This window comes from Lasioglossum baleicum, chromosome 3 (genome assembly GCF_051020765.1).
Source record: "Lasioglossum baleicum chromosome 3, iyLasBale1, whole genome shotgun sequence".
In the NCBI taxonomy this organism is placed as follows: Eukaryota; Metazoa; Arthropoda; class Insecta; order Hymenoptera; family Halictidae; genus Lasioglossum; species Lasioglossum baleicum.
The window spans coordinates 15921282-15940048 of NC_134931.1; the positions used below are offsets into that span (position 1 = coordinate 15921282).

The window sequence follows — 18767 nt, forward strand, 5'->3', positions numbered from 1 at the left end:
TTCTCTCCCTGCCCCCTTTTACCGGCAGCTATCACGGCCATTTACCAACGGGAACGACGGTTGACGAGGACTTGGAGAAGCCGATCCCTGGCAAGCTTCCACGTCGAAGACGATGGAGTTTGTAACGAGGAGCTGCTGCCGCTGCCGTTGCTCTGCTGCTTCTCCCGCGGCAAAAAAAGCCACGATGCGCCTCGGCCCGCGCTTAATTGCTTAATCAGACGTAGTAAATCTTGCGCCACGGGCATTTATGCGCGATATGATACGATACCGGCCTTCCTCGTTCGAACGGCCGCGAGACCGGTGTCGACGTCCGACGCGCACGACGCTTTCGTTCCCGAATACAATGGACGCGCGGCTCTGCCGTTTGATACCATGCAGTCACCTTGCCAGCTGGGAATTCGCGTGGACGCGCGTTTAGTAGAAACAGTCGGTAATAACACCCAGCGGACACGCTCGGCCGAATGTCAAACGTGACACAGTTCGTAATTCTCGTTCGCGTATCGTTCGCCACGTGGATATTTTAATTATTTAATTCAGCGTAATGTTGTGCCGCGGCAGTTGCGCGTCCAACTGGAGCTGCGAATGCAGAGTATTCCATTAACGCCATTGTTACGCACATTTTGAAACTTGCCTCAAAGTCTCCCTATTTCGCTGGTGAAATATATCGTTGTTTAGTGGGCTTGAATAGGGCCATATTTAATCACTCTCTAACCTCTATTTACTTATATTTGCACATTTTTTGGTTGTGCAATGTTTTCTGCGAGTTTGCATGCAGTACCCCGGTTCAGTGCGACCCGAGCGGTATCAATTTCACCGCACTAATATGCCGTCCTTATTGTACCACATTGGTTATAGGGGCACGCCCATTTCGCTGGTGTAGCAGGACTCGAAGCATCTCCTCCTCTTCCTCTTCTTCTTCGTCTTGTTTTCTCGTTGAATTCCCCATCCCCTTTCGTAACACGACGCTCGCTTACGGTCTCGTTAAGAAAGCACCCGGTATATTAAGGGATAACCGTAACCGGTGATGTAATGCAACACTCTAATCCTGATCCTGATCCTTGAATGAGATGGTATCTCCGGCGACCTGGACGCGTCGCGTACATACCTGGCCGCAGCGTGTTGCACGCACGTATGGCGCGCGTATTATACTACGCCGGAGTATCGAGTGACCCCCATACATTCTTTGTCGTTCGAACGGCACACGAAAAGTTACTCCCTATTACCGGAGGTATCTCGATCCTTCATAAAATCCCATCTTCGATTGACGAATTCGCAAAAATATATTTGCTTATCGATTGAAATATTCACAATATTTACTTGTGAAAATTGAATTCATCGTTTCTTCAGTGATCCTATTCTGCGTCTTTTCGCCCAGAAATTATTTGATCATCTTCTACACTGAGAAAAAAATCCTGTCGAAACAAAAAAAATATATGTTGATTCAATAAGATGTACTATTGAATAGTGCCAATATCACATGAACTTATTTTAATATTTGATACTATTGAATATAAAATAAGATATGGCCTCAAAACCAATTCCAGTATAAATCGATACATTTCTCAAATTTTTTTAACAACATATCCGATTGAAGGAAAAACAGAAATTTTACGAATAATAATGTACAGTATAGACAATTCAAATACATCACGATTTGCTTCTAAATTTCATACTATTGAAAAGAATACATTGATATTCATCGAAGTAAAAAAATTACAATAACACGCGTGTTATTGAAGTAACTACTTTTTTTTCTCAGTGTAGTAATCAAAATGCCAGATTTCGTATTCTCTAAGTTAACGCACATTAGCGAAGAGGAATAATTAAACAATAATTATGCATGAGCAGGTTGCGTTCTCCTATGTTTAACTTATTTCTCTGCAACGTGGGTCTTGCGAGCAATGCAATATTTCTGAGTGGAAGAGAACGCTCCAATATACGTATTAGGTCACATATCGAGTGCACGCTTGAAAATGTATTATGAAATTAATGAGTGCTTCGAGCGAATTTCTTCTAGATACCATCGAGACTCGGTGGTCTATAATTATGTTAATATAAACTGCGCGAAAGTGGTACTGTATACGCAATCTTCATAAAATATCACATTGTTAGGCGCCGCGGCGGATACGAAACGCAAGCATATACATAAATATAATAACAGAAAGGATAGCGGCCAAAGATACGGTAATATTGACCAGGACATCCCGATACATACTTAGCTACCGATCGTTCTAACAAACGGATAAGTATCGCTCGTGTGGCAACGGTTGTTTAAACGAATGACACGATTCGAGCGTTATTTTAGGTAGGTTGGAGGGGGCTCGATCGATAGATACCGATGTATCCTTTCCGATCTACAGCAACCATTACCAACTACCATTATTATTTGTTCGGATGACAAAGGAATTACACATCGGGGAGAACTGTTTCTGCTGTCGCGATACAATTTCGACGTCCGTGAAAAGAGACGTGCAATTACGAAAACTATGACATCAGCTGATAAGGGGCCAACCGCCGCGCCGCGTCGCTCCGTGTTCGTGGCAAGCAAGGTCGACATCGGTCACGCGATTCGTCAATTATTCCCGAATATAATAGCCGCGGATTGTTCGAAAGACTTGTTTCAACGCGAGCGACGATCCTTTTATCGTCGGCGCACGCGGGACTCCTGAACGATTTTTACATTTGAATCCTGACAATGAGGACACCAACGCCCCCCGGCTATGAAAATGTTACCCCTATCGCGAGCAATGATATCCCCCTAGTCGGTCACTGGTGCATGAAACGGTTAAGCATCGACAATGTAAGCCAATCAAGGGGTGGATGGTATAAGGGGTGTATCACAGAGCGGGGCCGCGGTAATCACTCGGGATTGCGTTAAATTTTTACCCCCGCACCCGCCCCCCGGGGGCTACACGTCTTGGTCTTTTGATGCTGGGTCATCAACCGGCTGGGAAAGATGCGTTTAGCAGACGATACCGTGTCTCCAAGCCTATTACGGCTGGCAAAATACTATTACGGGGACATGGATAGTCTGGACCCGGCCTAGGGATCGACTAGGTCCCTACGATCGAGAGCTCCATGCGAAAATACTCGATGAGAACAGTCCTCGAGCGTCTGAAGTTTAGACCGGGATTTATTTAATTTTTACTCCCCTTCTTTCATCGGTTATTACTAGACTGCAGATTTTATGCATTTCGGACAAAAATGAACGGCCGCAATTTTAAACAGTAGAAACATTACAAGAATCTAAGAGTATCAACGCATTACGGTTGTCCTGTTAACAGTATTAACCCCTTGCCGTATTTTAACGAGCCACACTCGTCACGAAGCTTTTGAACAAAGTCTAACAAACATGAATGTTACGCCTTTCTTTTTAACTGAAATAAAATTTGAGTCGTTTGTAATCAATATTTAATAATTAAAATAAATGTAGCCATATAAAAAATATAAATTTTCTTTTCTCTTCCACATTTTTCGGGATAAGGACGTTTTAATCACTGTAACTGTGAAGAAAACGATACGGCAAGAGGTTAAAGGAAGCAACCAATTTTTATTTGGCTCCAGAATCCTGTAATCGATGAAGAAAATTTTTATTTGGCATTAAGATCCGCATGCATTTATAACAAAAATGGGTAGATACACATTACAGGAATTTGAGAATATCAAGACTTGAGAGTAACAAGTTCCTGATTGGGTTCTGCGAATTGCGATTGACAGAAACGATTTTTATTTTGCATGAACAGCCTAGTTATTACTATCTGACAGTTGTTTCCGCTTTCGCGTAGATTCCATTTTATGCCATCGCGATAGCAGTATGGCATTTGCTATCCAACTTCTTCATTTTTCATTGTGACAGTTTTAACACATTCTGTGTACTGCTCTAGCATAATGTAAATCGAAAATTTATATTGAACTATTTTGCTAATTTTTACACGTAAATCCTAAATATATGTATATCGACTGCACGAAGAATATGTATTATAAAATTTTTCTTTGGAGCTTCTCCCTCAAAATCTTGAGATATTAAATTTAATATTTGCAATATTAAAGAAACTGTGAGAAGGACAGTATGTATCGACTAATGTGTACGAATTCTAAATTAAAAACTACATTTCTATTTAAAGTACAAAACATTTGAAACAGTGCAACTCGATTCTGCCTTTGACACAAAGCTTCTCGATTTGAAAACTTGTCAGACCGTATATACATTATATGGAACTATCGAGTCGCTGGAAAATCTAAAAGGGGTTGAAACGACCTCGTTCCCCTAGAACATCATTCTTCTAGCTATCAAGTGCCATTGTCCAATTTAAAGTTCCTCTTGTGCCGAGAGTCGAGAGGATAAAGGAAGACGGGCTGGTGCCCGATTGATAATTTGCCGAGTTTAGAACTATTCGAGTAATGTACCCCCGTAGACCACGAGCTCTCCGGGTTAGATTCTCTTTAGAGTGGCCTGGCAAAGCCCCACGGGGGTTTCAAGGATATTACGGAGCAACAAAATAATAACGCGGCGGTGTGTGGCGGGGTTTACGGGGGCGGCGGGTCCTGGAGGGTTCGCGGAGACGAGGCTGTAGGAAGAAGGTGGTCGGGGTAGGTTTAGGGCGCAGCCAGCAAAACACACACGGCGACTAAAAGGCTTACGGGGTAATTTGCGACGGCTTAAGGCCAGGCCAATCTGATCCATCCCGTGTGTACACGTGAAATCTTACACCGAACGGTGCCGGTGTACGATCTTCGTATGGAAGAGGTAAAAAGACAGCGGAAGAAAGACAAGGCGAAAGGGATGAAAAATCGTGGAAGGCACCGAAACGAACGGAGAAGGAGAGAGAGTCGCAAACAGGCCTCTTTGAAAAACGATACAGGGTTACCTCAATGGACCTCCCTAACTTTCCCCTTCTTTCTTCTTTTCTTTCGGTCTTTCCCTTCCTTTTCTTTTTTTCTCTGTCCCTCTTGCTTCCGCTATTCGGCTTCTCTCTCTTCCCATCTCCGTCCACTTGTTCCATCGTCCGGCTTGGTTGCCTCGCGGTGAACACGAGCCGCGGACTTCACGGGCTGTCGCGCAGAATTTGGCCGGCGAATTTTTTCCCTGAAAATGGTTAATTGAGCGTGCGCCGGTGCAAACGAGAGGTTACCGGGGGCTGTTTCCTCTTTTTGCACGGTGGAACGGCGGCTCGCTCCCCTCTGTTCACCACCGTCTCCCGTCCCCCCCTCCCCATCTCTCGCTTCACTAACGCTTCCTCCTTATGTTACAATTTGGTCTCTCCGAGATTGAGAGTAACAAGAATTAGAGGCTTCTCGAACTTCTCGTGAACTCGATACTGTCCCGTCCCCGGGTTCCACTCTTTGTCCCTCTGTCGTTGCTCTAATCGAACGGTTCTAATGGCGTCACTTTCGCCTTGCGTGTACTGACAATGAGAAGATCGTCTCTCGCATCGACGCCGATACGCAACGGTGCGTAGAACGCGATTCGGCGAACCGATCCTGAGGATGAAAGACGTCCGAAGATGAATGGCAAAAGAAAGAAAGGAAGCACGGGGAGAGAGGGCCGCGCGGAGAAAATGCGAGAGAAAGAAAGAGAGAGAGAGAGTGCAAGAGGGAGAGCATATTTCAGAAGCGAAACTTAATTTGCCCCGAAGTGTGCCACGGGACTCGAATCAATTCGAGGGCTCTCGAACCTCGGAGAGCCTCTAAGCGACGGCGCGTGCCTCAATCGGATGTCATTGAAGTTCCTCTCTTTCTTGTCGCGCGGTAATTGAGAGACATCGATTGCGGTGCACTCGTTTCGCTATCCACGCACCCTTTCTCTTCAATGCTGCCTGAAAAAGCTATCGGAAATGTATCATCTCGTCTCCGCTGTCAACATCCACCACAATTTTCAGATGGGATACATTCGGATCTCCCTAATGAAAGATTCGATGGAAAAGTAAAGTTGTGTGATTTCGGAGAACGTATTTGTAATACGAATCGATACTTTCTCGGAAAGTTTCTGTGGTAGAACAGGGTTTCAGGATTCTTCGTGGGAACACGACGAAAATGAAAAGACGAGCACGAGCGAGCCATCCATCCCGGCGATACCATCTTCCACGTCACTTTGCTCAACGAAAAGAACCCCACGCATAGGTTTAGGACACGTTAAGAGGTCCTCAACGGTGTTTGCCGGCAAACACCCTTCGTTCTCGCGTTGCCTCGATGGCGCCCCCTTCGCTACCTCGTCAGCCAGGGCCCGTGTCCTCCCTTTCACTCGCGCATACAAACCGAGTCTGATTACACATTAATTATTTACCGAGTGATTTCTGACGTATGTACCGACCGGCTTCTCGAAAACGGGTCATTAAATTAAATGAGAACGCGGAATTCTCATCGAGAGAACGCGGCTTAAACGTTCCCGGCGACTGACGCCGCCACCGCCGCGCTAGCGGCTGCGTCGATCGGTACAGTGTTTACAGGAATGTTTACGAAAAACCAGTGGCTCATGTCGTGCGACGGTTCGCGTACACTTGATCCTCGTCGAGCAGCAAAACGGTCCGAACAATTAGAAGATTAAAACTGTACCGTGCGCCATGTAACGATTCATAGTTTCCGAACAGGACCGTGACGGTAAATTAGCCTGTCGGATCATTAGATCGTCGATCGGTAATTATTTCGTACGGAACGCCGAACAAGGTCCACTCCACCGGAAGAACTTACTCGGTAACAAGAGATGCCATGTTTCCCGAAAGGGAAAATTATCCCATCCTCGTTTATCTCGGTCGACTGCAAATATTTTTCCTAGGTCTCGTTTCGACGACCAACGTCCGCGACGATGGCTAACCAACCGGGAATAATTCTTCTCCTTCGGAGCTGTGCCCGGAGAGGCCTAAAACAACGGGATTAGTCTTGTCGGACGGATTCTCGTCGGAGGAGGTCGAAGCAAGGATTTAATTTCCGAGGATTTTTCCCACGGAATGGTCGGGGGGGTAGTAGATGCCTCGAGGACCTCCGCAAACACTCGAAATGTCTATGCCGCTGTAGGAAATTATTTGTCGTTCATGGTGAATGACCAGCCTCGAGCAGCGGAAGAAAGTGTCGCTCGAAACTCTTCGGGGCAATATGGTTGTCCGGAGCTAATGATCGGTCGAATAGCAAAATTGTAAATAGAATATAGTCATTTATAGACAGCGGATTTTATGCAGTTATGACAAAAATAAGTAGGCGTACTTTCTTTAAAGAGTAAAAACATTGGAAGAATTCAAACATACCGTTGTGTACATTATTTTCAACCTATTAAGGAAGAAAATAAATTTCTATTTCGCTCCAGTTTGTTGCAATTTATGTCTAGTCATTTACGATTTACATAAATTAATCGAATTTCAAACAGCACTAGAAATAGCACTGCCCATTCAATAAAACAACATCTCAATCTATAAATAATTACCAAGGTATACAGAATATTCCAAAAATGTTGCACTTCTCGAAAGGGATTTCTGAGGTCATCTGAAGTAACTTTTTGCTTTACGAAATTGTTCTACGTAACTTTGTTAAAGAGTTATTAACAAAAATCACGGACCAATCGGAGCGTGGCTACTAGCAGACGGATGCCAATGCCAACGGAACGCTCAACTGTAGCCGAGCTCTGATTGGTCCGCGTTTTTCGTTGATAACTGTAAAGGAAAAAGTTACTTCAAATGACCCAAGCAATCACCCCTTTAAGGAAGTACAACATTTTTAGGATATATCAGTGGTTGCAAGGAAAACGACGCATGTCATAATTTCAAAAAATTTGAGTCTATGCATTCATTGAGATTCGTACTATAGGATTGACGTATTCACCAGAAGAAAGTCATGAAAACAAATTCGAAAGGCTCGAAAAAATAATGCAATTTAACCGATGTCCAATGTCGAAGCATTAGTGATCAAAACTTTAAACGGCTATATCTCGAAAGTGAAATAAGTGTGTGACATGCGGCGTTCTTCCTGACAACCACAGATATGACCTACGAACAATGTAGCTTCTGAATTTTTCAGATACAAATAGACAATATTACGAGAGGCGACAGAGAGAATTCGGGGAAGAACCCACTGGATATGGTTTCTCGCGACGCCCAAAAATCCCCACGAACAGATCAGGGTTTCGTTGCCCATAGTGCGACAGGCAAGATCACCGGCCATCAGTAGATACTTTTTGTTCACGGACAAACATTTGCCCGTTCCTCGGCAGGGTGACAGGAAGACCGTAAGCGATCGTTCGCGTCGAACGAGGAACCGCTCTCATAGTTGCGTTCGCCTTCCTTTCGTGCGCCATGTTGCGGCCGCTGCTTCTCGATCTTAGCCCGGATTAAAATACTGCAAATCATGGGCTACCTATACTCTTCAGCAACTGTGCGTTGCACTTCGTGTCCGCTTGTTTTCCTCGCGGCTTCTCTTTGTCCCGAGTCAACCGACGTCCTCTTTTAATTTCCGTTATACACAGAATGAACTACCATGCGATTTCTCCAAGAAAAGGGGGACGGCGACAGGGAAAATTTTCGGTATTATAAGTAAGATATTGGTAAAATGCGTTTAAGCTCGGGTCTTCGAGGGTGGTAGACGAGCTTTTCAAAGACAAATATAGCAGACGAGGTCTGTTCTACGTGGTGAGGGGGCGTAGCAGGCAGGCACAAGGAAGAAAGAACTGAGCATCGACAACCGAGTCGGTCGAGAGGGCCCGTATCGTTTTAACGTCTCTATTAGCAGCTATTAAAAATGAGCTAGAGACGAAAAAAGAAAGCAGTGAAACAGCGACGAGGGGTTGCTGGGTACGGAAGGGGGGCAGCGGAGAGAGACGACGACGGGGTCGTCCCGGTTGCTTAAAATCGCGGGCCCTCTGTTCACATGCCGTCTCCTCCTCGTACCAGTATCCAGTTACCTTTTGTGGAGGCCTTCGTCGTATAGCTCAGATTTTCGAATGATATGTTCTCCATTGTGTGCGCCGGGTATTTAGCATGGCACGGGGTTGGTCTAAATCAGAGGGGCCGTCGGTAGAGGGGCAGGGAGACACGGGATGTGCCCGTACCACGCACTAAAATCTACGCTGCACAACACGGGGTAGATTCTGTTAAAATGATATCCCCCGTCACTCTGCCGGAGTCGAGATAGATCCGATTCTGATATCAGGTTGAAATTGATCGTTTCTCTTTTTAGTCCGCTCGCCGCCTAGAGAATCGGAGAAACTTGTTCTAAACCGAGCAGGGGATCGTGGACCCAGAATTCTCTGACCGACATTTTTTCGTTCTGGCTCTTCATTCGTTGAACGACTTCTGCCTACCAAGGAAATTCAAATTTCCGTTACCACCAACTGAAGCCCTGGAATGTATACACTTTCTGGACTAGACAGCAACGACTAGACTGAACAGATTTCCAAAAAATCCTGGATTGTAATATTTTATCTCAGATCCATAAAGGTTACTCCCACTGATAATGAAATTTCATTAGACACCACTTTCTTAAAATACGTCTGAAGAAATTGCAAATTGCATAAACATCCGCAGACTAATAATGACAATGGTACCTCCAAAAAATCTTGATCTATTTCTTGCGTCTCCAGGAATTTGCTATTGTTACGATGGAACGTTATACAAATTACTTTCTTCTTCCGCAGTTTTCACATTACACAGAACTCGGAAGCAAGTGGCAACTCGTCTTCGGCTTGTTCAATTGATCAGCCAAGGGCGTACGCGTACGGTATCGTTGCGCACGCAGGTTCCGAATCGCCGCGCCGAAATGGTCGAACCTTGAGCACAGGCCTCTCAATGCTGTCAACGAGCACCGCGGAACCTTTCACCGTGTCGTTAGTTCCTTGATCGGAGATCGATCGAGACTTCTACGTCGCAGGCACCACCATCTTGCGCGTAATTACAGTAGCTTCCGTCACGGTTTGAGCTCTGGTCGCCGTCCACGTGCATAATACTTTACAACATACACGAGGGATTACAAAAGTGACTCGTCATCCGCCGTAAATACTTAACGGCGGGGCGCATCCTCATCGCGGCATCCTCTGGCTGCACCTGATACTTTCCCCCTGGACGCGACGCCTGATGAATTTCTTTTTTAATCGTACCACCACCCGAAATCCACCGCATCACCTGTGATAGCTCGTTCCTCGAGCGGTTTCGACGCGGTCCTCGATTCGCCACGCGAATTCGGGGGAACGCGTGCACGCGCGTTACACATGCCGCGAATATATTATGAGGGCTCAGAAAAAACTCTCCTGCGTGGCCCCTCGCTCAAAATCCATCGGGGCCATCATCTCGGTTCGACGCTCGTTTCCAGCTCGTTCCGAGCTCGTTGAGTTTAAGGGCCGGGCGGACCGTGAACATATTTGTATTCGAGATCGCCAAGGTACACTGATTGGAGCTGAATAATTTCAATCTGCGTTGCGTTCAATTCATGTTTCGGCCCTTTAAAACTGTACATTAATGACTCGAACCGAAAAGAAATGTCCGATTCGTAACAGCAACTTTAGACAAACATAACCTATCAATTAAAGTGGGCACCATTCACGAGTCTTTTCGTTATACAAAATTGAACTTTTCGATTTCTCACCTTCTTCATTTATGACGCTGTCATCCCTATTTTCGAGCTTTTGCTATCATTGACTAACGTGCGTTCATTACTACCATATTTTGATTGATCATCACATAATGTTGTCACGTCACGTAAAGGTACATACATAATCAGTCGACCACGGATTTTATGCATTTATAGTAAAAATGAATGAGTGAAAAACAAAATTGTAAATATATTCGATGAAGTAAGTTTTTACTACCATTTGACTCGGAAAAATTTTGTTTTGCATAAAAATTTGGAAATCATACTTAAAAGATTAGCTGTCTACTTTCAAATGATATAGAATATAAACTGGTAAATTATAATCTTTATTAAAACACAGCATAACGTTTGCATTCCACAACGACCTAATAGTGCAAAGAGGCTAGTGCGAAGAGCACCTTTTTTCATCATTTTCGTGTCTTGTTTACAACCTAGAGAATCCAATATGTTACATTCCGTATGTACTGACAAAAGGAACGTATTTGGAAAGCCTATAGAATTGGGGCTACTTAACGGTAAACCCACCGAGCCTTAAAAGTAAAAATGTTCCCTTATAAAAATGACAAGATTCATTTTATTTAGATATTGTGCGGCTCCTATTGTAACACGTGCTCTACTAAAAATATCTATACAACCATTGCTTATGAAATTAATTTTGTTGTCAAATTGTCAATAATTGTAAAATAAAAAATCTGGAACCGGTCACTTTGACCGGTGGTGGTAGGTTTAGCGTTAAACCACGCATTCCACAAAGGGGCTCTCTTTTTCGAGAGTTTAGTGTGAAAAATATGACCGGGAACTGATCTATAAGCGGGATGCACATCCACGATTTCTAAAAGGTTGTTTTGTTAAAAGTGCCCGAGCACAACGTTTCAGTTGCGAACAGTAGAGATCGCACCATCGATCTTCGCGAGTCAGCTAATTACGGCTGTCCACGATCGACACTAAAAACTCGTTCCTCGAAATTGAATAACGCTAGGCCCTCTCTGTCGCGCGTGTACACAGGCTCGATCGTTAACAAGGCAATCCAACGAACTGGTAGGAGAAGAAAAAAGCGAACCGGAGGAACTTTCCCCGTCGAGAGACGTGTTCCGAGCAGAGCAAAGAATCAGAGAAATTAATGCTGCTCCGGGTCGCATTCACGCCGAAAAATTGACACCGTAAGCTCGAGCCTCCGCACTTTAATGCCCACGACATTAAGACGGTCGGCTGAATGGAGTTTGGGGGCTCGGGGGAGGGAGAGAGCACTTAGCGGAACAAAGCGAGAGGCTGGCACATAATAAGTCGCGGCGCGCTCGTGCGGGTGTCCCGTGAAAGGACGAAGACAAAGGCGAGAGCGGTCTCAAGGCATAATTAAAACGCGTCGAGTGTCCCATCGAATCGAGACACCGCACTGGCTCGAAAAGAAGATGAAGAGAGAGAGAGTGCGAGAGAAAGAGAAAGAGAGAGAGAGAGAGTAGGAAGGGTTCGATTACCAGCGTGTCCGACGCATATTCGACCGGGACCCGCGTGAGACTGGCCTCTGCTCGAATCGCGTTTCACCAGCTACCTTTTCAGCTGCAACCATCCATCCGCCCCTGGAATCGAGTAAATGTCGTTGTCGAAGAAGTTTGACGTGTCTCGTTAGAAATCCATTCAGCGTCAGCAAGCGCCGTTATTTATCGAAAGGAAATACGATTTTCGAATAACACCAAAGAATCAGGGAACGATTAACCGGCTGATATCGGTAGCTGGTCGGCCACGGCCCGACTCCTCGTGAATGATTCTCTTTTTCGTTCCCGCTGCTCTCTTTTTGGGGCGCGAGAAAACGACAGGCGCGATCTTCGCTCGAACTGCGAACCTGTTCGAAATCACTCGAGGTGTTACCGTGGTAACTGTGCGGGCTCGAAACTCGATTAGCAAAGAAAATACGGGAGTATCTCAGCCCGGCCCGCCGTTGAATCGATCTGCAGCAGAAGAGGCTTTTAAGGCGACCACAACATCTCATTGTCTTCCGCAGAGATGTATATTTACAACCTGCCGTGGGTGGAAGTTTCCGATTGGGACGCGTGTTTGTCTAATTCGGATTAAGATTATGGTAGAGGATTGGACAGAAAGTAATTAATTCCGCGTGAAACATTGCTTTCTAGTTCTGTAGGAGGAGCTTGTTGGGAAATGTTTTTTTCAGAGTTAACGCAAGGTTCGGCAGATCCACTCTTTTCAATCTGTTAATCGAATCAATTCTCTTCCATTATCGACTAAAGTTTGAAATAGTTCTTAGAAAATTTTGGTTGTCATTTCTGAATGATTACAACTATTTATAATCACTTGATTTCGTTGACTTGGATTCACAGAATAAGGATGCGCACAAATCGAATGCTTTAATTTATTCAAGCCTAGAATCCATTTTTAATTTCTTTGAATAATTCCGTTGACATTATTACTTTTATGTTCTTGAATGATCACAGATTAATTTACATTTGAATGTATTGGTTATCGACATAAGGACTAAAATAGAATTTTATTTTCCGCTATAATTGCCTTGATAGTACAGACCATTTTTTGTCAAAGTACAAAACTTAATGAAAACTAATATGAGCTTGTCATAAAAAATAGTTGGACGCAACCGACAAGATAATTTGTTTTCCGGGGTGATTAGGATAAAAATGCATCGTGTGTGGCGAGGCGAATTACAACTTCACGTCGACAGGTCGGAACATCCGTTTCGATCGCGGTAAGCCTGCTCGCCGTTTATCACGTTCGCTGGATGTCTCGCGTGAGAAGTTCGCGGTATTTTCTCTATCTATCCGTAATCTCTCGAGTAATGAGGTGGATCGCTCCTCGGTACGAACGGTCGTTGCCGGGAATCGTCGTTACTCTCCCGTGAATCCTTGCTCACCTGGGAAGTATGAGCCCGCTCATTAATTACAGCCACGATGACTGGAAACAAAGTGTTTTTCAGCGCCGCGCACATCCTACCTGCCTACTCCATCTAAGCGGGAACGAATTAAAATTCTGATCTCGATCTTACACCCACGCGGCTTCTGCTCCGCGATGGTCGTGGCTCGTCATTGGCGGACGGTGACCTTTTTCATTAACCTCGCGACGGGAGTTGCATGCTCTAGTAATCGATACGGAAAGAAACAGCCTGTGAGACTGCATTCGAACAATCAACGACGAACAATTGGTTAAATTCAAATTAATATAAAATGTTATATTCGTTTAAAATAGTCATTAAAAGAAGCTCGCAGAGTTTCGCAGCTCTCGGCGGCGAAACTTGAAGCGCGTCTCAATAACACAAGCTCGATAAATGAATATTGTAGTAATAGGAAGCGTTAACGTGATGGTGACACGTTCTGTTACAGAATGCAGCAACAATCTGGCACTGGAAACGGAAATACAAGACGCGCGCTGAGCCCCGGCCCTGGCGGCAGCGATTCGGAGGACTCTGACATTTCTCTCGGAGGAACGTCGCCACCATCGCCGAGTTCTTCGCCTCCGCCGACTCATCAACCATCTCCTGTTCCTCTCGGGCCCCTTGGACCTCTGCCTCCTCCATCCTTAAATTTCCGCTTCGATCCGTCGCAATCGCAGTTTCGATTCAACCACGCGACGGCTTTCAAGTTCCCGCCGTCGGGTTTCCGGTTTGGACCGCACAGCCCGCAACACAATCATCCGAACATCTCAGGTGGCGGGATCTTCAGGCTGACGGAAACGAGCCCGTTCCAGGCTGTAGGACCCAGGGGTGATCTAGGATCGAGGTAAGTCGCTTGAAAAAACCACACTTAATCGAGCACCAAGCTAGTCGATTGGCTATCGATGGAATCGGTGGCATACTTTAACCTGTTCACCGGGCTGAACCAGTTAGCTCGTAATTTCTACTCATATTGGCTCGATCCTCCCATCTTTTTACGTTTCCTCAATTAATCTCTCAACAATTCTCAATTGTTATGCTGTATAAAGCAATTGGTCACTTTCGTAAAAGTACACTGAGAAAAAAATCCTGTCGAAACAAAAAAAATATATGTTGATTCAATAAGATGTACTATTGAATAGTGCCAATATCATATGAACTTATTTTAATATTTAATACTATTGAATTTCAATAGCTAAACTCATTTCCGCCAATTATATAAGCGAATAGCTTGACATCAATATTTTCAAAAAAATAAGATATGGCCTCAAACCAATTCCAGTATAAATCAATACATTTCTCAAATTTTTTTAACGACATATCTGATTGAAGGAAAAAGAGAAATATTACGAATAATAATAATGAATCGAATAATATTTTCAATCATTTCATGATAGACAATTCAAATACAACACGATTTGCTTCTAAATTTCATACTATTGAAAAGAATACATTGATATTCATCGAAGTAAAAAAATTACAATAACACGCGTGTTATTGAAGTAACTACTTTTTTTTCTCAGTGTAGTCTAGACCTAACCGTAACCCCTAATAACGAGTCAGATACGTGAAGAATACTTAAAACTACTGAACATAAATGTTATACCCTTTTCTTAGAATCAAATAAAATTTTACACTTTCTAAATGAACATTTAGGCACTATAGTTAGTGTAGACGTATAATATAAATTTTCTCTTCTCTTCTATAAAATCATTACACAGAGAGGAAGAAGAAATAAATCGTACGTCAAGGGGTTACAAAGTATAAAGTATACTTTATCCATATTTTCCTTTAAAACATTTGTATTAAAAGTTACATATTGTGAGATTACCGATTAGCTTTTGAGTTCAGTGACAAAATGATTATAGTTTCACAAGATTATCCACTGAATCTGCTACGTGGAAAAAAAACACACTCAACCCTCCTACGACAGGGTTAATTCGTTTCGTGTTGTATCGAAACCGTGTCAAGCGAAACTTAGGAGTAATAAACGTCACGGGGATGCAGAGGGTTGTATGGGGGTAGCCAAAGTCTATTAAGTCTGCTACGTGGAAACTGTGTTATAAGTAGACTCCGGACGTTTATGGAAAATAAAAAGTTTGCGCATCAATTGCGAGACACGGAAGCTAAATATACATTTATATTTTTCGCTAATCATTTGAATGTAGTGAAGTTCTAATATTTTCACCGTTTTAAATTACACTCACTTATTTTCAACATTAAAATCCGGAGTCTAGTTGTAAGCTGCATCGAGGCTGTGTTCTATTGTTTTACCGAAACCGTGTTCTCAAAGTACTTTATTATATCGAAACCGTGCTGGAAGAGGGATGAGCGTAGCTCATGCGCTGCCTTTCGGTAGGATTTAGTAATCCAGATTTTCTGAAAGAAGTCTATTCCATTGCAGACTGCCGGATCCCTTAGGATTGCCACCTCCGCGGCCGCACCCGCACGAGGGTCTGCTCCACCACCCGCACGTCCCGCACCAGCTACCAGAAGGGATATCCAGGTTATCGGATGGCTCGCGACTCTCCGACGGCGGGATCTCTCGTCTGTCGGACAGCCTATCGGAAGCACACAGCCCGCCGTTAATGGCGACGAATCTGTCGGTGACGGGTCCGCTACGAGTCGCAGTGCCGAGCCCCCACACGCCTTCCTCGCGGGGCAGTCCGCCGCCGAGTCAGCAGACTCCTCAGGGTCAGTCCCAAAGCCAGGGATTGATAAGGGTCGTGACACCGCCGCCGAACCCGAAACCGCCGCAGATCCACAGACCGTTCTCGCCAGCGTGATACGACAAGGAGGATGATCCCGACGAAATCGTATTGGACGAACAGGAACAGGAACAGGATCGGCCCACGGAGATGACCGCGAGCAACGGTGAACATCAGTTTCTCGGGAAGCGGTTCGAAGTATTGTGAGGACGATCAGAAACGATGCGACACGAAACGGCACGACAAAGAGAGTCTCGTTTTCGCGGGAACGAATCAGACTCGAGCGCGATTTCGGAGGTCCCCCTCCTCCGGAACGTACGATGATTACACGAGATCAAAGAACCAGCTGTTTTGAGGAGCGTTCGAAGAATCGAGGGGGCGCAAGAAATCAATCAACATCTGACACAACAAATCCGCGATCGGAAGTTGAAACGCGTTTCGAGCACACCGTCTCGGAACCTATGTTGTTGTTTGCTTTTCAAGGAGATGTGACCAGAATAATCGAGTTCGACGGTGCGTTCTTTTAGACAGATCATACAGGCGGACGTGTGCAATTTACCCCACGGTTAAAGAAATCGGAACCGAGTGCGCGTGTACATAGAGGATTTGGGGATTTTAGGGTCGCGTGCGACACGCCTCGACATGCTGAACAGACTCAGTGTAGTGATGTTACTTTGTAGTTTGTATATAACGACGCTTTGGCGAAACCAAAAATCGTAAAAGAATGAAACGCGTCATTCGGTGCGAGCGTAGCTTGAAGACTGTTCGCCGTTATTTCCAACCACGTGTGCCCCTCCCGAGTTTTCGTGATTACGGGCTAATTTGAATCCTCGACGGGCTGAATGCGGACTGAGCCCGAGCCTCGGACGTGGTGTGTGATCGACGAACCAAGTGACCTTTTTCCCTTCTCTAGATCATCATGGGAAAATCGAACGACCGCGCTGAAGTGATCCATATGAAATTGTAACGATCCCTCTTTGCATCCGAATACATTGCATTAGCAATCCGCGTTGAGATCGATGGGACCTTTTCGCCGCGTTTCGGTACGAAATCGCACAATTATTAGAATGCTTGCCGACGATCGAAAAGGAACAAGCGATTCGCGGAGGACATAAGCTGATCGAATCGTACGCAACACACCAGAGAACACTTACACACATACACCTACATTCTCGCCCCTTGTTAGCCTAAGTAGAGATTAGCGACGTGTACATTTCTGAAATGGACTTGGTCTCCGTTCAACTATTTTACTCTGGGAGTAACGAGCCGCGATACGACTCGGGGACCTATGTCGATGCGAGAACCGATCGATCGATCGATCGATCCTCTACAACCTGATGTCATAGAGAATCCCGAGATGCGCAGACAATGTCCTACCGTTCGCGTTTCCTTTCTCTCTGTAGATACGCATACGTAAGATACACGCGTACACGCATACACGCAGTGAACAAACAAAAACCAGATTAGATAATTTCTTGTATAATCGGCCCTTATAAATATTGAACATACTACCGATCTATGTACACATAGGAACCTTACGTAAAAGAATATTACCAACGGAATTATACATATATAAATATATATGTATATGGCGGAGAAAATGAAATATTATTATTATTATTATTATTAATTATTATTATTAATATTATTATTTGCGCCTGTACATAACATTCACGCGAAAATATATTAACAGATTATTATGACATTACAACAAAACCGTGGTTGTCACTTACTCGAATCCGAGTACCCCATTCTGTTCGACTGCACGCCCATTCAATCCCATTCCATTACAAACCCGACGTCCAACAATCCCAGCCAGAAATTTATGCGGCCGGCCGCCCCCGTTAATCCGCCACCGAAACTATCGTCGAACGCGTTAAAATCATGTGGCCGGCTAGCGGCAATTATCCGGTCCGTTTGAACCTCGGTGTGTTATAAAACCGCTCGCCGTGAATTCTCTCTATTAACACGCCGACTGCCGTTGAGGCTCGCCGATCACCGGCACAGCAGCCGACTTGCCACCGGTTCTATGAGCGTATCGGTAAACCATGCAACGACAGGAATTAATTAAAGTAATTGATTTAAATGCACGCCGCTGTTTGTAAACTTTTCGACGCCGTTCACGCCGCCACAGAAACCGGTGATCTTCGGCGGGACTAATAAGGACCGGTCCATTTCGCCGTGAGCCCTTCGCGAGTTAGAAAGTTGCCCATTAATGGCAACGTAACATAGATCATTAAACGTAATTCAAGATTTCACACGGTCTGTGTTGTAAGCTAGCAAACGTTTCGCAGTTTGCGGAAAGTTGCAGAGGAGAATTCAGGAAAGAAATATAATTTATTATTGTCAGGCATTTTTGAAAGGAAGGATCGTCAGAACAACGGGTCTGGGAGTTCCCCTGTTTCAAAAAATTTGATTGTCGATCGGATGCGCAGCTAGCGTTCGACCAGTCTATTTCCGACTCTCGCAAGGAAACAATTAAAATAACTTCGGCCGCGAAAGAAGCGAGCCAATCCATCCTCGCCTCCTTCGCTCCTCCCGCGTCGGTTCTTCCCACAATTTAAGCGCGGAGCTGTTCCCCACGGTGCCGGGCCGTCGGA

At 44.8% G+C, this 18767-nt stretch overlaps 1 protein-coding gene across 1 annotated transcript in view; it reads left to right on the plus strand.

Moving 5' to 3' along the window:
- The window catches only part of Optix (optix), a 57050-nt gene extending 39061 nt beyond the window's left edge, over positions 1-17989 (plus strand). Inside the window, exons 2-3 of the mRNA XM_076447591.1 lie at positions 13911-14306; positions 15864-17989. Of these exons, the coding sequence (XP_076303706.1) occupies positions 13911-14306; positions 15864-16245 (778 nt within the window). The 3' untranslated portion in view covers positions 16246-17989. The remainder of the gene's footprint in view (positions 1-13910; positions 14307-15863) is intronic.
- Positions 17990-18767: the final 778 nt, after the last annotated feature.